This window comes from Callorhinus ursinus, unplaced genomic scaffold, assembly GCF_003265705.2.
Source record: "Callorhinus ursinus isolate GAN/ISIS: 27379988/994484 unplaced genomic scaffold, GSC_fseal_2.0 scaffold20, whole genome shotgun sequence".
Lineage (NCBI taxonomy): Eukaryota > Metazoa > Chordata > Mammalia > Carnivora > Otariidae > Callorhinus > Callorhinus ursinus.
This window is the reverse complement of record NW_027397082.1, coordinates 25,168,967-25,193,021: the sequence shown is the minus strand read 5'-3', so window position 1 is coordinate 25,193,021 and position 24,055 is coordinate 25,168,967. Positions and strand designations below refer to the sequence as shown.

The following is a 24,055-nucleotide window of genomic DNA, read 5'->3' as shown; positions in this document are numbered from 1 at the left end:
TCATTGGGCAAATACTTATTAACTTCCTAATTTGTTCAAGCACTGTGATGTTAAGTGCTGAGGACATAGTGGTGAGCAAAATCAGACAAATTCCTCAAGGAGCTGCAGTCTAGTGAAGGAAAAGGACACTCATCAAAGAATCACTAACAGGGGCGCCTGGGTGGCTCAGTCGGTTAAGCAGCTGCCTTCAGCTCAGGTCATGATCCCAGAGTCTTGGGATCAAGCCCCACATCTGGCCCTCTGCTCAGTGGGGAGCCTGCTTCTCCCTCCCTCTGCCTGCTTGTCCTCTCTCTCTCTCTCTCTGTCAAATAAATAAATAAAATCTTAAAATAAATAAATAAATAAAAATTCCTTAAAGAAAAAGAATCACTAAGAACGTGCAATTATAACTATAGTGAATGCTTTGAAGAAGTAGGCTGTAAAGAGAGGAAATCCCCTTCTCTAGGAGGCAGGAAAGCCTTCCCTGAGGCAGTGAGGATTGAGCAGCGATCTGAAGGGAAAAGAGATAATAGTGGGGGCATAAAGATTGGGGGATGTGCTGTGAAAAGGCCCTGAGGCAGGAAGAAGGCTGCCAGGTCAAGGAATCAAAGGTGTTTAGTGTGTCTGGTTTGAGACCAGGTTGGGGAGGTCAGTCTAGCTCTGCTAAGCCCTAGAGAACAAATTGGGGATTGGCTGTTTTATGCCAAGAACAGAGGTGGGTCAATAAAATGTTGTCAGTGTTTGTGTTGGGGAATGTGTGACTTGATTAGACCTGCATTATTCCAAAAAAAAAATCCCTACTGAAGGGAAATTGGATTGGAAGGAGGCAAGAGTTTACTTGGTCCTTCTCTTCCTGCATTTAAAGAACATTTATTGTGTGCATACTGACGCTGTCCAATAGGAATGTAACATAAGCCACATTTATCATTTTGAATTTTCTAAAAGTCATAGTAAAGAAAGTAAAAAAAAAGTCATAGTGAGATTAATTTTAATATATTTTATTTTGCCCAATATATCTATAATATTACCATCTCAGCATGTAATAATATTAAAAAAGTACTAGTGAAGTATTTTGAGTTCTTTTTTTCATACTTAATCTTTGAAATCTGCTGTGTATTTCACACAGCTCAATTTAGAAACAAAATTTTCATTAGAAATACATCTGTATTTAGATTTCATAAAATTTACACTTGAAAAAATAGGTTTGAGTAGCCAAGTTGTTCCAAACATATTTAAAGGTTTTCCAATAACTGAATCAATGACCAGTTTTAAATTAAAATTAAACTAAAACTAAACATTCAGTTCCTCGATCAGAGTCGCCACATTTCAAGCCCTCAACAGCCATATGTGGCTAGTGCTACACATTGGACAGAGCAGAAGGAGCTTTTCCATCACTGCAGAAAGTTGTATTGGAAAACAGAGATGTATCTGCTGGTGAGGCCCTGGGCATTCATCAGCATTCTTTTGGAAGACCTAATCTTTCAAAGTTGTTGATCATACTCATCTAGAATAGCCCCACTATTTCCTTTTATGAAGGCAGCCTTTTGGTACTGTTTTGGTTTCTCAAGATTTTCCTACTAGGAGGAAAATGAGCTAACCTACTGAAATAAAGATCCAGTCGGCTTGGCTATTACATTTCTGTTTGAATCCTTGCCTTAGGATCCCTCAGAGTAAGCTGTCAACATCAAAGTACTAGCACTTTTGTGAGGCCTTATGCAAACTACAACCCCTCACACTTCATGCCTGGCAGCACATATCTGCGAAGAGCAAACATTGATTTTTCAGGTCTAATAATGACAATTACAAAATTCAACAAGCCACAGGACCAATGAGCCTCCTGCCAGCTCTTCTTCCTCAGGGGTCCCCAGTCACAGGGGGAGTTCCCACCAGAAGAGAGGGACCTGGGAGCAGATGTGTAATCGAGGTGTCGGGTCCAGCAGGCCCAGGCACCAGGCCCTCAGCTGCCAGTCTTGTCTGCAGGGCACCAATCCTCTTCACAGAGTGCCCCCCAGCTCCCTCCCTTCTTTACTCTCCATGTGGCTCAAAACTGAGCAGGGTGATTTCTTTCTCTGTCACTCTAAGAATTTTTGCAAATTTCTATGGAAACTAATTTTGCCCTTGCTCTCAACTGTGGGCAATGCGTAACATTCACACCCTCCCTTGTCTTTTGCCATGACTTCCTCCCACCCCAATCCCATCTGATACTTTAACATAACAGATGTTAAAGAGCCCAATTCTATTCACTTTTCCATCAGAAATGTGAGCTCCTTGGAAGGAGGGACCAAACGTTATCTTCTTGTGTTTAAAAAAAATTCTTTAAAATTCTCTACACAGCTTCTCATCCATTTTATTTAGTTAGTGGGTGTTTGTTGCTTCTTATGTAATAATGGCTAATGTCAGTTGAGCATTTACTAAATGGCAAGCACTTTACACAGATTCTTCCATTTAATTCTTATATCCATTCTATAGGGTAGATATTATTCGCATTGTTTTACAGATTAGGAAGCCCAGGCTCAGGGAGGTTAAATAATTTATTTAAGATCACACATCCAGTAAGAGGCAGTCAGGAGCTAAAAGCAGTCCCAATCTAGAGTTAACGGCTATGTGACACTGCTTTCCTCGGATGTTTTGCTACTGTATCCTTTTATTAAGTCTCTGGTAGAGTTTACACTTGGTCTAAGAGAGAAAGGTTAGGCTCTGTCAAACACTCTTTGTGCCTCTTCGTTTTAGCAATAAAGCCCCTAAAGTGGCTAAGCATGACCCAGACTTGACCTATAGACATCAAGCCAGAGGGCAGCAATCTGGAGCAAACGCCTGCCTGGTCTCCTCTAGGGCTCATAATCTACGAGTTGAGTCTTGGCGTGCCTATCAGTTCTCCCACCTGCTACACTCCCCAGTACTCCACCCCTGACTTTTGGCAAGAGAAAGGTTCAGCCCAGTGGAAAGACAGGCTGTCCTCCCTTAGGGAATGCAGTTCTCCCATTCTATAACGCTTAAATCTGGTACCTACAAGGGCAAATTATACTCAAGGACACAGAACGAGTTAGTCCCAGTTCAGGTACTGGGTTTAGCTCACTGAACACAGTAATGTGCTTCATCCCCAAAGGAGAAAAACACAAATCAGCTTCTTACAAGGAAACACCGAGCCTGAGGTCTGAGTCTTTAGAAAAGACCAGGGAAAGCCCCAGAATAGGACTGCGGACCCAGAAACAGGAGTTCCGTCCCGGGTCGCGCCTCTGCCCCCGCCCCCTCAGACCCACCTCCGTCTCACCTCGCGTCCAGGTTCTAGGCCCCGCCCCCTTGGAGGCCGCAGCCAATCGGGGAGCCGCGAGCCCTCCGCCCGTATCGCGCCCCCCTTCCTGCCGGCCGCGCCCCCGCCGGCAGTGACGTGCCCCGCCCCGCAGCCGCGGGATTCAAACTCCCGGAAGCGGCGCCCGTGCGGCCGGGTGTGACTGGGCCGACGCGAACGCCGGGCTTCGCCTCAGGTGCCGGCTGGCGGTGGGGAGGCAACAGCCGAGGGTGGCAAGAGCGGCCAGGGCCCGTAGCCCCGAGGCCAGATCGACGGCGAGGGAGGCGGGATCGGCGGGCCGACAGCGTCGGCTTGGGCTCAATCTCTGCCCGCCCTGATATATGTCCCTTTTCCCTGGCGCTTACTTCGTGCCTGGCACCGGGTTGGGGGCCTCACGACTGTCGGCGTGTCGATCCTTCCTTTCAGCTTTGCGGTGGGTATTATCATCCCCCTCTTTCCCTTTTTTTGGCGCGGGGAGGCCAGATGACTTGGCCAGGGTCTTTCGTGACAACATCATTTTGACCAAGCACGTTCATGTCTATTCTACCAACATCTTCATTTTAGAGGTGGGGGGAAAAAGTGCCTCATTTTGCAGATTTTCTTTGCCTCCCTGTTTGCCCACACAGCTCCTATGTGAGGGTTTTTGTAAGATTTTTTAAAAAGATTTATTTTGAGAGAGAGAGAGAGCGCCCACGCACCAGAGGGCGAAGGAGAGAGACTCTTAAGCAGCCATGCCAGCATGGAGCGGACTTGGGGCTCCATCTCAGGACCCTGAGATCACCACCTGAGCTGAAACCACCCACTGTGCCACCCAGGTGCCCGTTTTTGTAAGATTTGCCTCCACTTGGGAACGATGTGGCCTGTAATCCATGCCTTGTGCGGGTTGTTGGATCGCAGTTTGGTCACCCCCTGTCCAGCATGTCTAAGATCACTTCAGCCAATCAGTAAATATATATTGAGCAGCTGCTGTTAGGTGCTGTGAGGGACAAAAATAATTCAAGGTACGGCCCCTGAAACAACTGTTGAACAAATTTAAAAAGCTGATGTAGGGTGGCAGTAAACAGTTGTGTCCTATGGCATATTAGCTTATACAGAGGGAAGGCTTCCTGAAGAAGATGCAGTGGGTCGAAGTTTGAACAGTGTGAACCCTGTGAGTATCAGCCTGACGGGAATAGAAAAAACAGGGAAAGAAGGTTGGTGGGACTAAGTGGTGGGGAGCTGGACGATCCCAGCAGGGTCCAGTCCAGAAGCTAGAAACAAGAGAGTCACTCATTGCAAGAGTTCTCTCCAGAGGCCAGGAAGCAAATGTCCCTCGGTTCCTTCCAGTTCTACAGACCTATATAGTTCCACCATTCTCAGTTTCAGTGATTTGGTTGAAAAGCCGTTTTCCTGTCTTATCAACCCATTATACCAAGTCAACAATGTGTTAGTAACAGAACCATACAGAGAAGAACTTCCTGTGGCAGCAGGTTCTCAAGATACCATAACCTTGCATTAGCCTTAATTGATTGACTAGTTATCTTAGTCTGTCACCTTGAATAGGCAAAAATCCTTTTGCTAGATGGTCTGTTCAACTCAGTTTACACAGCTCTAGTGTTTTCAGGCTCTCTGATTTCATACAGGATGATCCTAAAAGTTACTTTTACAGAGAGGCCTAGGTTTCCTCAATTTTTACTGGAATCACTTCTCACTACTTTCCATTTTCTGTATAGTGTTAACTGTACAACTTGAGAACCTTTACAGCTTAAGAATTTGTGTCTTTATTTCTTGCCTCCTTTACTAGACTGAAAGTTCCATTATGTAAGGGAACATTTCTCTTTTTCTTTCGTTTCTTTCTCTCTCTCTCTCTCTCTCTCTTTTTTTTTTTTTTTTTTTGGCCCGTTTATACCCAGCATCTGTTATGCTGCCTGGTAAATTAGATTTTCCAATATTTTTTGAATGCATGAATGGTCTCATATTCCTCTAAAATTCTCAATCACCACCATTATTTTATCTTGGGATCCATAAGGTGGAAAAATGCTTTTTAATCTCCCTAATTAAAGCTACTTTTATTATATACGCAGTATGTTTCTCTACAGATTTTGCTCCTGGAGTTAATATACACTTCTTCTAAACTGTTAACTAATACTGTTAGCAGTTTCTAAGCAGCTTCTTACTTAATTTGGCCTCTTATACTTAATTCTTGAGTATTGTGCCTCTTTTTCCTGATCTTGGATTCTCCTCACTTTTGCTTACTGTACTCTCAGCTATTTACATAGATTTGAACTAGGTCTGTCTTCTAATACAGGATTTATCATTATGTCAGGTAATGACATTTCAGTGCCTATGTTCTCAGAATTATATATCATTTACCACTAGCTTTTTATTCCTGGGTAAAATAGGTCTTTGTGATCTATTTCATTTAGCCTCCATTTAATGATTTAATCATTGATCCCTTTTTTTAAATGAAACTTTCTCATTGAAGTATGATACACATACAGAATCCTGCACAAAACATAAGCATCCAAGTTGACATATTTTTAAAAATTTTTATTTTAATACCAGGATGGTTAACATATAGTGTTATATTAGTTTCGGGTGTATAATAGAGTGATTGAACAATTCTGTACATTACTCAGTGTGCGTCAAGATAAGTTGACATATTTTTAAAAGGTGAATTCTCCCCATGTATCTACCACCCAGATTAAAAAATAAATATTGACACCAGCAAGCCAGAAGCCTTTCCCAGTCCCTCTCCCATATCCCACTGGTTTGGCTATATCACTTCTTTTTTTTTTTTTTCTCTTTAAATTTTTTATTGTTATGTTAATCACCATACATTACATCATTCATTTTTGTTGTAGTGTTCCATGATTCATTGTTTGTGCATAACACCCAGTGCTCCACGCAGAACGTGCCCTCTTTAATACCCATCACCAGGCTAACCCATCCCCCCACCCCCCTCCCCTCTAGAACCCTCAGTTTGTTTTTCAGAGTCTGGCTATATCACTTCTATTGAGAGAGAAATGTTCTTCTATTTAGCAAATAGGTTATTAGACCTTTTCAAGTCTGAGACTTGACCTTTTAAACTTAGACTAATGAAGTATAATTGTATTTTTATTTTTTACAGTTTCAGAGATGGCTTCCAGAAGTCCCAAAGGTTTAATTAAAGGTAAATGGGGATCAAAGCCTAGTAACTCCAAATCAGAAACTGCATTAGAAAAATTTAGGGGTGAAATTGCAGCCTTAAAAACATCAGTGGATGAAATCACAAGTGGAAAAGGAAAGTTGACTGATAAAGACAGACACAGGCTTTTGGAGGTGAGTGGCCTTAAAAACCGTTTTAAATTGTAATAAGCTGTACTGTAGGAGATGAGAAAGTATTTTCCCAATAGTGATATAATTTAGTTTTTCTGCTCATTCACTAAATGTAAAAAATCAAAATTAATTTCAAAGTGTTCAGTGGAGTTCAGATTTTAATGTGAGTGCTTAAAAATGCATTTTATTGTATATACTGGCTGCTTTCCAAGTAATCTTTGTTTTCAGATTTTTGAGGTAAAATCATTACATATTGGCATTTTGCATTCTGTTAAACTATATTTCAGATTCTCTGATTTAAAATTTGTTATGGCATAGTCAATAAAGCAGTTAGGAACTTATTAGATTTAAAAATTTAATCATTAGGGGCGCCTGGGTGGCTCAGTTGGTTAAGCGTCTGCCTTCAGCTCAGGTCATGATCCCAGGGTCCTGGGATCGAGCCCTGCATTGGGCTCGCTGCTCAGCAGGGAGTCTGCTTCTCCCTTGCTGCTCCCCCTGCTTGTGCTCTCTCTTTCTTTCTCTCTGTCAAATAAATAAATTAAATCTTTAAAAAAAAATTAATCGTTAATTTATTTTGTAAAAGTTCTTTTATTGCTCATAGTTGGAAAATAAATGACCTGTATTGAATAGTATCATTGGATTCCTTTAAATTTTATTTTATAAGCACACTATAAAACTGAAAGATTTATTATTTTTTTAACAACACATATTGAGGTAAGTACTTACTCAAGCATTGAGAAATGATCTATTACCAATTCTTAGACATAAAGATTATTTTGCAATCTGGTGATGGAATCTAATAGCTTCCCTGAGAGACCTCTTTCCAGTTCTTTCCACTTTTGACAAGCACTGGTTGTCAAAACTTTGTCTGTTTAGAATCAATTAAAATTAAACTTCCTCTAACTTCTACCCATTTGTTCTAATTGTATCTATTACAGCTGCATAGAATAAGTCTATTTTTTATTCATATGACAACTTTTCAGATATTTGAGGAAATCTTGCTTTCTCTTACTTTTCTGTAGGCCAACTCCATACTCTTCAGCGTTTCTAGCTTCTTATCATCCTGGTTACTTTCCCAAACACTTTGTGAGGGGTTCATATTCCTTCTGAATTATGCACCCAGTATTGTGCACAGTGGCAAACACAGGTTGAAATGGCACTATTATTTCCAGTAATCTGGATGCTGTACTCTCCAAAAGCCTAAAATTATATGGGCCTTTTTATTTTTAACTGTATCATCCTACCACCTTATAGGCCTGAGGCAACTAAAATCCCCTCATCGTTTTCACAGGGTCATCTAACTCAATCTCCCCATTTTATGTTTGAACAACTGCTTCTCCTTTCCACCCTCAAGCAAGTTTGTAGTTTTATGTTGTTTTTACCAGGTTAGCATGTAAAGTCATTCTGTTAACTTTTTATTGGCTCTCCAGAGGTGCTTTCTCCTTTATGTCAGCAGCAGCTTAACAAGCATGCCTTCTTTATGTTTTAAATCCTTGAAAATGTGAACACTCCTTTGAAGATCATCTTTTACATTTGATGCCAAATCATTTATTAACAAAACAAGCTAATGAAGGCATTTTTATCCAGCTGTAACGTTCTGTAATTTTTAAGTTCTATTGCTTCAAGTGCATTAATGAGCATGTATCTCTTGTATGACTACTTTTAGCCTTTAAGATGATTAAAACTGGTATGATGGAAGGATGATTATCAGATACTCATGTGAGAGCCAGCTTTTCTTTACCTTTCTCTTACCACTCTTGATACAGTTGGTTTCTCCTTTTCTGAGTCTGTGTCCCATTCATTTCATATACCCCTTACCGTATTGCATTAATGTATTGGTTTACCTCTCAATGAGGTCTCTGAGCATAGGCCCTTAACTTCATTTTCCTTTTGGCCCTGGTGTTTAGTATAATACTGACTTGATATATAATAAACCTTTCATAAATACTTGTTGTATGTTGTTTATTTTCATGTTTGACCTGGCTTTGTTCTAAGATTTTTCTTAGTTTATATCTAGAAAATTCGAGTCCTGGAAGCTGAGAGGGAAAAGAATGCTTATCACCTCACAGAGAAAGACAAAGAAATACAGCGACTCAGAGAGCAGCTGAAAGCCAAGTACAGCAATACCGCATTGCTGGAGCAGCTGGAGGAGAAAACAAAGGAAGGCGAAAGGAGGGAACAGCTGTTGAAATCCTTGTCTGAAGAGACAGATGTATTGAAAAAACAGTTGTCTGCTACAACTGCAAAACTTGCTGAACTTGAAAGCAAAGCCAGTACACTTCGCTTATCACAGGTACTCATCACTTCTTTAAACCCAGATTTTTTTCCTCTTGCTGTAACAAACAACCTCCGAATCTCATGGTCTTACACAACAAATGTTCATTTTTCCCTCATGTCACAGTCTAGTGCACGTGGGAGTGAAGGAGGCTTTGCTCTGCAGAGTCACTTGGATCCAGGTTCCTCCCTTTTAGTGGCTCCCTTGTCCTTGCACCAGATCCTCTGTGTACAGCTCTAAGCGAGAGGGAGTGTGTGGAGCATGGGGGGGATTCCGGGGGCCAGGCCTGGCACTGGCATATTTCACTTCTACCCATACTCCATTGGACAGAATTCAGTCTCATGGTCTCGCTAACCTTAGCAGGGAAGGCTGGGAAATGCCATCCACAGTGTGCCCAGGGCAAATGGAAGGGGAAGTTTGATGAACTGCCTCTGTCCTAGTTTTTTTACCAAGAGGACTAAATCAAGAGGGGGAAAGGGCTACGAGGTGAGCATCTAGAGTACCTTTGGAGAAAAATATTTTGTGATTTGTTGCCAGTGCTCACACAAGTCTGTTTCCTTAAAGCTGTTAGAAGACCAAAATATAGCTTGTTATGAGTTCTGTTGATTAGTCTGGATACCTAGCCATCCAGCCATTCAACCTCTCTTTCTTTCCTCTATGTGAAAATCAAAAAAAAAAAAAAAAAAAAGAGAGAGAGAGAGAGAGAAATTGTTTTGAGTTCTATATAATCTGTATGAACTAATATTAATACTACTAATACAAATATAATTCTAGAAAACAACTTTTATCTTTTGTTTGACAATTTAATATTTTCCAGATTTCATTTAAATGGCCCGACTGTTTTGTTTTGTCTCATTTTGGTGAAAACCACTGGGCAATTCTTATGCACGTAGGTATTCTAATGATCCAGAGAACCTCAAATTAGGTATGAAATCTCAGGGCTTCCCATCTGCTGAGGGAGTTTCCAGGAGATCTTCATTCTCCTCTGGTACCCATCACCTGGCATGATGGTTCATCAGCATCGACGAGATTTCTTTGTGAAGTATACTCTGTTATTACAGAAGTAGTTATAATGAGGAAACTTCTCTTGTTAAATTTACGGTATTAACTAATATTGCCTTATTTCAGACAGTGGCTACAAGCTGCTTCAACTCATCAATGAATAATATTCATGAAATGGAAATACAGCTGAAAGATGTAAGTTCATTTTCTTTTTATTTATGTTTTTTAAGATTTTATTTATTTGAGAGAGAGTGAGAGCACGAGGAGGAACAGAGGGAGAGGGACAAGCAGACTCCACGCTCAGTGTGGAGCTCAATGTGGGGCTTGATTTCATGACCCTGCGATCATGACCTGAGCCACCCAGGTGACCCTCATTTTCCTTTTATTATGTTATGGGAAGAGAGGATTAATTCATTCATTCTTAAATTTCATGGAAATTGACAGAGTTGATGCTGTGACCTGAAAACAGTCTGTTGAGGAGTTGGAGAACTGAATGATTTGAGATCATCTCCCTAGGTTACTACCTATAAGTCTCTTTCTAAACATTCAAGAGGGCCAGTTCATCTAGTCCTGGTCTCATGAGGTGAGAAAGCCCTAGAAATCATCCAAATAGCTCAGTAACGTTCCTTCTTTGCCTAAATCTAATTTGTCCAATTATTGTATTATTATGGTGTCATTTATAATTTCTTCTCTTTTTGTTTATCCATGCAAGAGTACTCATTCATTTGAAATTCTTTCCTTGGAACCAGGATATGCTTTCATAGTTTGAAAAGGAAACACATTCTTTGTATACTCAATACTTCTTTTCTGTAGAATCTGATATGAGGCTATTCTAGATATTTGGTAAGGCTATATTATTTCAAACTTATGTCTTAAATAGATTGATGTGTTTCATTGAGAATTGAATAAACTGAGGACATAGGACTATTATTCACAGTGTATTTTTTCAAGTTTTAATATCAGATACCCAAAGCATAAAATTCTTGAGTTAATTATTAGGCCAGTAGATAGGTATTTTGATTCCAGTAATATTACTGGCAAGTCTACCCTGCTCTAAGTTGCTCTTAAGATTCCCGTTTTATGGGGCACCTGGGTGGCTCACTTGTTATGCGTCTGCCTTCGGCTCGGGTCATAATCCCAGGGTCTGGGATCGAGCCCCACATCTGGCTCCCTGCTCAGCGGGGAGCCTGTTTCTCCCTCCCACTCCCCGGGCTTGTGTTCCCTCTCTTGCTGTGTCTCTCTCTCTGTCAAATAAATAAAATCTTAAAAAAAAAAAAAAAAAGATTCCCGTTTTATTTCATCTAGCCAGTGTACCTAGAGGTCCAGTTGATCTTCAAAAGAATTTAAATCCATTGAGTGTCTGTATCGTGACGTACTGTAGTAGCCTTTTCACCTATAGGTAACTAAGATAAAGAAGAAACATAATTTTTAAAGATCTTTCAAAATAAGTTCTTTGTGTTGTATGTTACACTGACCTTTATCATTCTGTATCAGTACCTACCAGATGCACATAGCTATGAATAATTTGTCTACACACCTGCTTTCCCCCTTATTTACTCCAGCCGTGCGGGCTTTCTAGCTATTCCTTCAATACACTGCCTTTTCTTTCTGTTCCCTCTGCTGGCACCCTGTTCCCCCCAGATATCTTCATGACCTGCTTCCTCACTTCATCATATAATATTCAGTTGTCACTCTCTTGGGTGGGAGGGGTGAGGGTAGTGGGGCTGGGGCCAGAGGGTTACCTCGCCACCTTTCCTAAAATTATAGCTCCCAGACAATTCCTATTACCTTTTCCTCCTTTTGTAACTTTTCCCCTCATCACATATTACTGTGAAACTTACAATATTTTGCTCATTTACTTTGTTATATGAGTCTTACATTGGTATATATTTAATGAGGGAAGGATTTCTGTGGTTTTTTTTCACTGCTATATGCCCAGTGTCTAGAATATCTGAATTTTATTAGTACCTGAAAATATATGCTATTGTCTTAAACTTATATATAATTTTTAGGCTTCTCAGCATCAACTGCTTCAAATATCAGCTAAAGTTATTTTTAGATAATAACAATTCTTTGTATGAAGGTAACTTGGAAATGTTATCCATGTATACCCAATCTTTTTGTTCTGTTTTATCTTCCAGGCTTACTTAAGGATCACATTGTGCTCCTCTGCTCTGTTTACTTTAGAAAGGCTTTTGGATAAGTGGAGTAAAATTTAACCCAACTCACCTTCAAATGGTCTAGACTGAGCAAGGCCTCCCTGACTCTCACGTGCATATGAGCCTAGGGGATCGTCATCAAATGCAGATTCTGAGTTCATTGGTTGGGATAGGACCTGAGATTCTGCATTTCCAATAAGCTCCCGGCTGCTGCTGCATTCACTTACATATTTGAGGAGCAGGGGATGGTTTAGCTCCGGTTGTCTGTGAGCCCGGGAGGAGACTAGGAAACAGGGAAAGCAACCTGTCACTCCTCTGAGCACAGGCACTGCCGCATTATCCTGCTTTGAGAGCTTAGCAGTTCCAGTCCCTCACCCTTCCTCCAAGCTCCCACAAAGCTTCCTGGAGCACTTTGCCCACTTATTTTAAGAGTCAGTATTTGCTCTGCTAAAATAATCCCTAAAAACCCATGTTTACCTTTCTTAAGGCCTAGCTGTATCATTCCTTAGCTACCATTTAGGTCTGGCTGACATTTTGAAATAATTACATGGAGTTCGTACTGTAAACACTGTACAGTGTCATTAACTTGCAAACCAGATAGGCTCAGAGGCAGATCAAATAGGCATTTCCTGCTCTTAATTTTAAAAATCTAATTTTTAAAACAGAATTTAGGGAAGATAAATAATTATTAATTTTTTATTTGGAAAAAATTTAAATTTACAGAAAAGTTATAAGAATGAAAATGGTACGTGGAGCACCCATATACTCTTTACTAAAATTCAAACATTGTTAACATTTTGCTCCATTTCACACCTCTCTTTCAGTCCCTACCCTGCCCCTCACACACACATAATATTTTTTTTCTGAACAATTTGAGAGTGAGTTGCGTATATTACGGCGCTTTAAAACTATATACTTCAGTATATATTCCTCAGAATGAGAGGTTCTCTTATATGACTACAGTACAGATAGCAACTTTATTTTTTTTTAAGATTTTATTTAATTATTTGAGAGAGAGGGAGAGAGAGAGAGCATGATTGGGGGTAGGAGCAGAGGGAGAAGAAGCACAGGGGAGGGAGCTTGACATGGGGCTTGATCCTGAGATCATGACCTGAGCCGAAGGCAGACGCTTAACCGACTGAGCCACCCGGGTGCCCCCAGATAGCAACTCTAATAAATTTAACATGGATGCTATACTTCTATGTAATCTGCCATCCATATTCCAGTTTCGTCAATTGACCTACATTTTTTATTCCTCCAGTATAGGCTAACATTTTAACCTGTGTTACGGTTTTTGCCCAAGAAACATAAAATGGATCCCTATGAAGCCAGGAGGAAGAGTTTTAGTGGCATTCCACAGGACTTCACCTTTGCCCACTTCTGTTCCATATTTTTATCGATAACTTGAGTGGAAATGTTAAATGCATGCTTAACAGATGTGTAAAGGACACAAAGCTGCAAGAGATAATACAATGATGACTCTAAAGATGCAAAACTAATAATCAGCATTATTGATGGCCATCAAATCCATTTATTATTGATACTATTTAGAGAAGAAAGCAAATGCAGAAGTCAGTGAGAAGAGGCCTGGAGGAAAGAAATGTTGACTACTTTACTGAAGTAACATCGCCATCACCTGGCCTTTCAGAATATTGCCCCTCAAATCTTCACCCATCCCATAGTTCGGTTTTTCATACTTAAGTAATGTATGGACAGGTTCATTATTTATTTATTTTTAAAAGATTTTATTTATTCATTTGCGAGAGAGACAGAGGGAGAACAAGCAGGGGGAGAGGCAGAGGGAGAGGGAGAAGCAGACTCCCTGCTGAGCAAGGAGCCCGACGTGGGACTCGATCCCAGGACCCTGGGATCATGACCTGAGCCGAAGGCAGACGCTTAACCATCTGAGCCACCCAGCCGCCCTGGACAGGTTCATTTAAAAGAAGAAAATTTCATTACCATCCAATGTTGACTTGAATTACTTATATTGAATTGTTTCTTAAAGATGGACAAATTTAAAATTCGATATAAAATTAGGTATCTTTAGCATCTAACACATACGACTTATGAATATTTAGATATGTGCATGCTCTTTGAGTCCTACAACACTACCTCTTTTGGCAACTTAATTTGAGTATATAATACAGAGCAGATGTACATTATCTCCACTTTACAAATGAATACTTAAGCTCTGCGAGGAGGACTCATAACTGCCTGACAGGTGCAGAGAGAAAAGTGTGTGGCCAAGTGACTGAAGAGCCCTGGACTGAGTCTTTGATTCCAGAGGCTGCCTCTGTCTCTCTAATCCATTTCTTAGTTCTACAGAAAACAGACACGGAAAATTCTTTAAGCCCCATGCCTAGATGCTCATGAGTTTGTACGATGCTCATGGAAAGAACCTACCAAAGGTTAGAGGAACTCTCTAGACTTAAGAGCTTTTGTATAGACAGATCTTTTCAGATTTGAAGCTCAGCCATTTAGATCTTTAATGGATAGAAATTCTTACCCTGAAAGAAGATGCCTTGATATAGAACCAAAAATGTCTAGTATGTCCTTACCACTTTTCCCATCTCACCCCTACGATGAGATGCCAGCCTGTGGGGAGGGGAGCCTCTCCTTTTTCAGTATATTTACAACAAATGCAGGGTGATTCAAAAAGAATTGAACACTTTTGAAAATATATTCCAGTATGTATGTTTTACTTCAGTCCGCTTTGACCAGGCAACTTTTTGTCAAGAACTTTATGTTTGTACCATCTTTTTTTTGGCCACCCCTGAAGGATATGAAATTATACGTCCTGGCTGCCCCTTCAACCGTTGATGATAATAGATTCCAACAGGTCTGGGATGAATTATGACACAAGGGGTACATATTATGCACTTGTGAGAATCATAGAAATAGCTATGATAGTTCTGTTACAAAGGGGTTTGAAATTCATTTTCATATATTCCTTAGTTCATGAGAGATAGCTTTTTGAGAGTGTTTGATTCTTTTTGAATCATTCTAAATGGATTGTTCTACTGTGTATAAGGAACTTCTAGATTCTTTCATGCCGTTTCCTCCCTTCCCAATACTCTCAAACTTCAGTTTGGGGCTAAAGACCTGCGTGGGTGCTTGCTGATTCTGGCAACCATGCTTTCTCCACTCTGTGTCGTCACCATCATTCATGTTTATCAAGCAGCTACTTGCTATGGAAACATCAAACACATGAATGGAACCATACAAAATCTAAACAAGCCTGGACCCAGCTCTCCAGGGGCTCGTGATCTAGTTCATATAAGAACTCTCATCAGGACACAATCAAGGTCATGAGTGTAAGATGCCAAATAGATTGAATGGACATTAAAATCCCTGTTGGCTTACAAAAGAGAGGGAGTTTGGTGAGGGCACTTAGGGTGAGGAGGCTTGAAAGACAAGCTTGGATGCATTGGAACTTGATGAAAAGGTGGGATTTAAGTCGCAGATGATATAGGGAGGAGTTCTAGGGCATACTGGGCACAGAGGGTGTATATAGTTCTGTGGACAGCAAGGTGGCAGTGGAGGCCAGAAATGGCCAGGCTGTCACCTGAAGAGATGGAAAGGGACAGACTATGGACCATTTGAATGTTAGCCTAAGGGAACATAGCTTCAGTTTTAGCAAGTGCTGTCATGAAGCTTTCAAAAATTCTGTTGCTAATATAATTAACGATGTAGCACTTTTGGGGAACAAGGGAGAGGTTGAACTGAACTTATTAAGAGTAGTTATTTTTCCCCCCAAAATAGAGTGGTCATTGTATTAATTAACTGGAAGCTTTTGGTGATAGCCTGTGTCTCCCCTTACTCTCGTAATGGGGAAATCTCCTTCCAAACAGGATTTACCGAGATCCAGCAGTGAGTCATTGCTCAACTAGGCATTCCTGTGGGGGCAGACAGGTCATAGCATGGGTGCCAGGGCCAAGGGCTCAAATGAGTCCTGTGAGTTCAGTTGAGCTCCCCTACAAATGTGCTTGGCTATCGTGAAGGGGTGTTCATGTCACTATGTGGGCCTCCTTCTAGGATGCTTAGTCCATAACCTTTTACACGTGTGACATCAGGTTTAGATGTACATGGCCTCTCTACACAAATGGTCATTGAAACTTACTTCCCCAGCCTATCAAGAACAAAGAACGAGAAGGGGACAGTCCCATCTCCTTAGACTGAACTTCCAGGTTAGGAAGGAGAGAAGAGTTATAATCTCATTGCCAAGGTGATGCTATATAAGAATTTCTAGGCTTTTCTCCCCAGTACCACCAGACGGTTGTCTTTTTTGCTAGCTTTCAACCTGAATCTGTGCCCCACTTTCAGTAACAAAACTAAGGTAGGGGGCGGGGGGGGAAGGTAGTATGTGATTGCTGGAGATACTGTCTGCATGGGGAGCTCCTGAGCAGAGTTGTGTGTAGCGTGGAAATCTCTGTTTGGAGCAGTGCACATCCACCTCTGCCACAGAGGCGTTCTAGTTTACAGAGAATGACATGGACAGATGCAAACCATGATGTTAGGTGCTCTGAAGGAGCCTGAAGTCAGAATGGATCTCTGGGTTGTGAGCCATGCAGTGGTGGTTTAGAGTTCTACTATATGACCCACGAGAATTTCTTTGTACTGGGAAAGGCTACATCACTGGAGTTCCCTTATCCATTTTAAGATTTTAGTTTTTTATTTTATTAATGATTTGCTTTCATTTTCATTTTAAGGCTTTGGAGAAAAATCAGCAGTGGCTTGTGTATGATCAGCAACGGGAGGCCTATGTAAAAGGACTTTTAGCCAAGATCTTCGAGTTGGAACAGAAATCAGAAACAGCTGCTCATTCACTCCCACAGCAGACAAAAAAGGCTGAATCAGAAGGTACTGGTATAAAAATGTTCTTTTGGGGTAGGCCTGCCTGACATTTTCCAAAAGGAGAAATTTATCAAATTTAGATTTTTATAAATGTGTTAGAAAGTGAATTAAGCAAGTCTTATAACTGAAGTAAGAAAGACCATGTTAGCAAGTCTGTCTTCTCATTGTTTTCTGAAAACGGACAGAGGCACAGGGTAACGGATCTCTGGCAGTTCTGAAGGCACATCAAATTTTCTCCTTCGTGCATGTCCTTCCCCACCTTCAAAGATCTTCTCTAACTTCTTTGCTCTTAGAGTTGGCCTTGTCAGTGATTATCTTTTTACCCTGTTTCCTTTCATGCATTCATATCACTCCCAGGAGAAAGAATACATCTTATAGATGATTCTTCAGTCTTTTGAATCTCCCACAGAATTGAAATGAAGGCTCCTAGGGAAGATGCAATCTTTTGCTAAATGCTTTGCAGCTTCCCTGGCATTGAGTTTCACAAGAACCCTAAGAGGTAGGGCAAGAGGAGTCATTATTCTCCTTTTACAGATGGGGAAATAGGTTCAGCAGTTCTAGGTGATGAGCTAAGAAAAGAAGAGAAATCCCCATGCAAAGCACTTTTTAAAAGACTGACAGCCCTAACGGGACTCAAGCTTTTAATTTTGAATTATATAAAGAGAAGGCTAAAGAAAGGCAGGCAAGGCTCATAATCTTGGAGCTTCACGTTTGAATATTTAAAATGAAGCTAATGCTAAAACAGAAAACATAAAAAGAATTGGGGACAATGTTACTTTACTGTAATGCCTTTATAAGAATATTACGCATTAAAGTAAGATTTTAGTGGTGAGCTAAGTCAAATTTCTTTCTTTGGCAATAGTGTTCTCCCTGTGTGTGTATGTGTTTTATCAAAGTAATATAAGCTCTTGTTAAAGTAATTTAGTAGTAGTATAGAAGGGCCTGTCCCTCCTTTCCCAATCTCTCTTTCCCCCTCCCATCAGGGCAGCTGCTTTTAACATTTTTTTAAAAATTTTGGTAATTATATATATAAATAATGAGCATATGTCTCCATTTGTTGATTTATCTTCTTTAGACATCGGTTACTTTCCCTTCCCGTTGAATAGCTATATTACTGTTTCCAGTTCTTCTCTTTATTAGGTTAACTTCAAATAATGTACCTGAACTCCTTTTTCTTGTTCCATCAAATATCAACTCTATCTCTTGACTCTTCATTTTGTAAGATCTTATTTATAGAAATGTGTTTAGTTTTAACTGCTCAGGAATATTATTATATAAAGTGTTGTGCCCTGATGTGTTTGTCATAGGTTATCTTCAAGAAGAAAATCAAAAATATTACAACCATCTTTTGGCAAATGCAAAAAAAGATCTTGAGGTTGAACGAGAGACCATAACTCAGTTGAGTTTTGAACTTAGTGAATTTCGAAGAAAATATGAAGAAACCCAAAAAGAAGTTCAAGATTTAAATCAACTGTTGTGTTCCCAAAGAAAGGCAGATGTACAACATCTGGAAGACAATAGGCATAAAACGGAGAAAATACAAAGGCTCCAGGAAGAGAATGATATTGCTAGGGAAAAACTTGAAGAAGAGAAGAAGAGATCTGAAGAGCTCTTATCTCAGGTGAGCCTAACCAGTAAGACTTTCCATGATTCCAAATTCGAAATTCTCATGGTACTCAGCAGCGTCAGGGGCTATTTTAACTACTAGGGAACCAGCAAGGAACAAAACCAGTTCCTGCCCTGCCATGGGATTCTTCTTTAGAATAGAAACAGACCATAAGCAAGTACCTAAATACCCAAGTAAATTCAAGAAAATAAAGCAGGGCAACACGACATGGAGAAATTGGGGGCCAGGGACAGTACTTGGACAAAGGCCTTTTGGCAAGAAGGAACCAATGAGGTGAGCGACTGGGAATTAACTCCTGTGGAGAAGCTCATGTACACGAAGGCTGTCTGTGAGAAGGAGGCAGGTGTGTGGGAGAAGCCAGAAGGTATGACGCAAAGGGGGGAATCAGTGCTGGCTCCCAGGCTGGCACCTTGATCACGATGATGGTGTGCTCATGTGAATTCACGCAGGACCTTCCATGTTCTTATTATACTCACCACCTTCTGCAGACTGTCTGTGTCAGTGACGGTGGAGTCACTAAGTTAGGATCATTCGAATTGTATACTACCTCAGCAGAAACCATTAATTTAAATCTTCCTGGGCAGCAGGGAATATTGGAAAAAACATTATTTGGGGTCCATACCTGGTGTGTAGTTCAGGATGTGTAGCCTTAGGATAATCAGCTACCTTCTCTGACTTGCAGGTCACTGATGTGTCAAATTAGTAACCACAATCTCTTTTTGCTTCCTGGGGCTTTTGTGAAGGTCAACTGGGAGAATGTGAAAGTGCTCTGTAAAGTCAAGGGCTGGGTAGATGTCAGTTATTGCTACTATTAAAATAGAAGTAATTTTTAAACATCATCCAAAAGTTGAGAGAGGGATTAAAAAACAGTCTGTAACATTTGCCTTCTTAGTCTTTACCACCCTGGCTTCTGCCTATAAGTGCGAGCAGTGATATTTACAAAAGATGAAGCAGAAATGGTCGGGAGTTTTATTCCACCTCTGCGGGCAAGGAGGGCAAGGCATTGCCAGCTTTGTTATCCTACTCAGAAATATTAGTTGATGTCAGAACTTCCAGGAAAGTGGGTGTGTGCATTGTAGAGTTGGGTGCTGTTCATCGAAGTGCAGTCTGTGCCCCAGGGAACTCTCAGCCAGGGTGGGACTGCTCAGCTGCTTGAATAGATGGCCATTAAACAAGCTGCTGCAGTGACTCAGCCCAACGAGCAGGTGTGGTCCCAGATAGAGATGTGAGATTTGTGAGCCTCTCCTGTGTCCCAGCTCACGCAATAAAAGATCGGATATGACAGTGTGGGCTCTGTTTACATCTGACAGGTCCAGTTTCTTTACACGTCTCTGCTAAAGCATCAAGAGGAACAAACAAGGGTAGCTCTGCTGGAACAACAGGTACTTATTGGGGTTGCTGCTATATTCAACTGAACTTGTTAGGAAATGGAATGTTTCCTCCTGTTTACACTATTCTGTGAAGAACCATTTGAAAATCATGAATTTTTTTCTTTTTTTTTTTTTTTAGAGTGGAACCAATTGAGCCAGGGGGTCAGGGGTAGGGGCAAAGGGAGAGGGAGAGAAAGAATCTTAAGCAGGCTCAATGCCCATCCTCCATGCGGGGCTGAATCTCATAAACCTGAGATCATCACCTGAGCCAAAGTCAAGAGTTGGACGTCTAACCAACTGAGCCAGCCAGGTGCCCCTGAAAGATGTTTTTTAACAAACTTTAACAAAAACAAAAAATTAAGTGACTATCTGTCTGATAGTCATATATTCCTGTCTTTGAGCTAAGCCAGATTCTCTGAGCTGGGATGGCAATTGTTTTGATAGGGTGTTGTTGCCCTTAGCAAATTTTATTCTTCCCGCATGGCTTCTGTAGTCCCTACTCTAGCCTAGCAGGATCTCCCCCAGAAGGCTACCTTATAACTTCAAGTAGAACTCAGAGAGATACCATTTATTCTCAGAATAGAGACCAGAGGTTTTCAGTGTATTCCAAACCAGGGAACAGCCATCTCTTTCCCTTCTTCCCCTTCCCCACAAAGAGGGGGATGGGGAGGAGAAATTCCAGCCAGCAACTTGTTAAGCTCCTCCTCACTCACCTATACTTCAAGCATTGGCTTTGCTCCTTGGGCAAACCAAAACCTCAACTGTAGCTTCTTCATTTATCATCTCATTGAAGAATTCTGGCTGCGAAGGCACAAATGCTTGCCTCTTGTGCTAATAAAAATGTTCAAGCATCTAGTCAAGAGAACTGGACAGGACATATTAACCCATAATTGTCTTGTCCTGGGCATTTGTTCCAGATGCACGCATGTACATTAGACTTTGAAAATGAAAAACTTGACCGTCAAAATATGCAGCACCAACTGCACGTAATTCTTAAGGAGCTCCGAAAAGCAAGAAATCAAATAACACAGTTGGAATCCTTGGTGAGTCTGGAATGGTTAAACTAAAACTCATTTTCTTCTTTCTCTTGATGCCATTTTCCCATTGATTTATCAAACCAGTTCCCAAACTAGGAGGATACAGCTTAAGAATGGCTGTTTCTTAAATCAGTAGGCAGAACCCCTGCTTCATCTGAAGCAGCTGCCTTTTGAGCATCAGTTCAGAGCACTGGAAAGAGGGACATTACGTGCCTCTGCATCATGCCAGCCTTAGTGGTACCTGGGATCGTCTCTCCCCGCCCCAGCCTGGGGATTCTAGAGGAACGACACAGGGCCTGCCCTGGGGGGAGCCGGGAGGAGGGAGCGCAGTTGTAAATCCTGAACTGAAGCTATGTGTTTCTATTTAAAAAGAAAGAAAGAAATGCCATTTTTAGTGATAATGGATTGTTCCTGTTAAGACACTGTTTTAGGCATATTGAGCTAAACACATTTTGTGGGTTACCTTGAACACATAATCTTTTAAAACATAAACCTTTTAAATATGATTTTTTCTATGAGGAAGTGATTTTTGACTTACTATTTTCATCTTACTAATAAGCCTTTGGGCCAAACCTGTTGGGATCCGTGTGTGTGTGTGGGTGGGTGTCCCATTGGTACATATCTTATACATGACCCTAGTACTGCAGAATATTTGCAGATGGTGAAATGTTACAAATAAAATTCCTGTTTTGAAAGAGAAAAAAAAACAATTGTTAAAAAAGTCATTTGTAGCTTCTTTATGAATAAAAGACAAAATATATTTTGACTCTGTTCTTTAGCACGTCATTGATTTTGACCATTTATAATATTTTGAAATTGAAATTTTCATTTCTGTTACTCTTTTTCAAAGTATAGGAAGCTGGAGGGTATATAAGAGAATCCGTAATTTTCCTGTACTTTTCTTTGTGTCCCTGCTGTCATCTTTAGAGTATGCCCTAAAATACTTATTTTTAAGCTTTATCGACTATTCTAAGTTCCTCAGGAAAAAAAAAACATGAAAAAGGAAAGTCATAAAGATATTTTACAATATTTTCATCATTTCTGTGTGTAACCTGTTTGATCTGCCAAAATTTTTTGCTACTCTTAATTCTATGTTATTTTTTTTATTGCTGAACTTGCCCCTTTTTTACAAAACTAGCAAATTTTGTCAGCCTTGTACATGGGTCTACCTTTACATTTGGCTCTAAGTATTTTAATGAAATCTATCCATGTAGACACTCAATCCTAGTACTTCTTGGGTAATTTATAACCACCTCCTATACATTTATTTTTCAGAAGCAGCTTCGTGAGCTTGCCTTCACAGAGCCACTAGTCACTTTCCAAGGAGAGTCTGAAAACAGAGTAAAAGTTGCTTCACCAAAAAGTCCCACTGCTGCACTAAATGAAAGCCTGGTGGAGTGTCCCAAGTGCAATATACAGTATCCAGCCACCGAACACCGGGATCTCCTCGTCCACGTTGAATACTGTTCCAAATAGCAATATAATTATTCTTTGTTTTTGTGTCAAAAGGTTCAGTACTGTATTTTATGTTAGCTTGTGGACATTTTGAATTACTTATTTCACCTCTTCTATAAGACTGCCTCTCTCCCTTTGAGACTCTGGCATAGGAGTGAATCATTGTATTTTTGGGGCTGCTTTGCATTTTCCTTGGCAGCAGCGATACCTCCCTGAGATGGTTCATCTTCAGGCTTCACTTATCGAATGTGTGCGCTGAGACAGCTGACATTTTGCACTGTTAAAAATACTTGATGAGGAAAAGATAGTTCAGGTGATTGCTCATGGGTTAAATCTGTTGTACCAGCAAGTACATATTTTATGTTTTGTAGATTTTTAAAAATCAAAGTTAACTAACCAAGGATCTTACTGTGTTGGCTTTCATTATCCAAGCTTTGTAAACCTACAATTCCGATTTTCATGGCCATTGTTATAAGGTGGTAATACTTTCTATATTTTTCCCTTTCTTTTATAAGGCGGTTTTTAGAAAAGTTGGAGATTTTCTTGATCTTTGCTGCTTACTGTTGAAACCGAGCTGTGTTCTAAGCACGAAGCAGATTCTGCTTAAGGAATACTCAGTGGCCACACAATGTTCTCTTTCATACTAATCGGCTATAACTTTAACTTGAATTTCATTAGCACATGTTGGTCAGTTAAAGATGTTAAAATGAATTTTAGCAAAACCATCTAGCCCTCTCATTTGATTGGCAGGTATTTTATTTATTTATTTTTGGCACTCTTAAAGTTGGGCAGTGTAATAAGCAGATATTTGCTTATCTGAATATATATTTTTATACATGTGTGTGTAAACCCCCAATTTTTTTATTTCTTCAGGTTTTCTAAAATGCTGAACACTGGGCTACTGTTAGTAATATAAAGGAGAAAGGAATAAAATTATTTAATAAGTTTTAATATGTGTAGTGTATATCTGCATAGATAGGTATTCTCAGATTTCTATCCTGAGAGGTGTGCCCACGTAAGGACTCACTTACAGTGTAAAATGATAAGGTAAAGAGCCATTGAAAGCAAAAAGTACATGAGGCTCAGAAAGGTTAAGCAGAATCCCCACAATCATTTAAAAAAGAAACATACACATTCTTGGGTTTCAAACTCCTAAGTCAGCTCCAAAGCCAGTCTTCTCTCTACCCTGCCAGAAAACCCTTGTGAATTCTCCAAACTCATATACTTAGGGGATATTATAACCGGAGTAATGGAATGTTCCTTAAGTCAGAGAGGACAACAGCAGAACACACCAATTGATTCCTTCCATCCCTCTGGTCTGAGAAGTTCTGCCTCGTCAAGCCGCTCCTCCACCTGGGTCCTTCCATGCATCCCTGCTATGCTAGTTCTCCGACATCTCTAATCTCATTCTCCAAATACCTGTTAAATGCCAACTACGTGCAAGTCCCTGGGCTAGGTATGAGTGACACAGTGATAATAAAATGCAGCCCCATCTTCGTCCCCTAGTAGAGAAGGCCAGTATCTAACAGATAAGTATAACACATTTTAGGAGGTGCTATAATCAAGGTATATGGAGGGTACAGAAAGTGCCTTATTCTAATGAAGACTGAAGATCTTACTCTCGAAAGATGCAAACCTTATACTACGATAAAAGTAGGAAATAGAGTAAAACAAGACTAAGAAGTAAAACGGAGCCACTCCTAAGGGTAGC

General features: G+C 40.4%; 1 protein-coding gene across 2 annotated transcripts; it reads left to right on the top strand.

Moving 5' to 3' along the window:
• The first annotated feature begins 3,376 nt into the window (after positions 1–3,376).
• On the top strand, positions 3,377–23,295 carry CEP55 (centrosomal protein 55). 2 transcript variants are annotated; one of them, XM_025881113.2, is made up of 9 exons: positions 3,377–3,464; positions 6,378–6,568; positions 8,583–8,858; positions 9,969–10,037; positions 16,711–16,861; positions 18,163–18,476; positions 19,793–19,864; positions 20,770–20,895; positions 22,165–23,295. In XM_025881113.2, the coding sequence occupies exons 2-9, from the start codon at positions 6,386–6,388 to the stop codon at positions 22,363–22,365; spliced, it is 1,392 nt and encodes a 463-aa protein (XP_025736898.1). In that variant the 5' UTR covers positions 3,377–3,464; positions 6,378–6,385; the 3' UTR covers positions 22,366–23,295. The 2 variants fall into 2 exon arrangements, with proteins under 2 accessions (XP_025736898.1, XP_025736897.1); XM_025881112.2 differs by having other exon boundaries at positions 3,411–3,701.
• Positions 23,296–24,055: the final 760 nt, after the last annotated feature.

What these genes read in the sequence shown, in the direction of transcription:
- CEP55 (XM_025881113.2), top strand. Translation starts at nt 6,386, where the DNA reads ATGGCTTCCAGAAGTCCCAAAGGTTTAATTAAAGGTAAATGGGGATCA. An exon ending in GTACACTTCGCTTATCACAG is followed by an intron (nt 8,859 to 9,968) that starts GTACTCATCACT and finishes GCCTTATTTCAG; the next exon opens with ACAGTGGCTACAAGCTGCTT. An exon ending in AAAAAAGGCTGAATCAGAAG is followed by an intron (nt 16,862 to 18,162) that starts GTACTGGTATAA and finishes TGTTTGTCATAG; the next exon opens with GTTATCTTCAAGAAGAAAAT.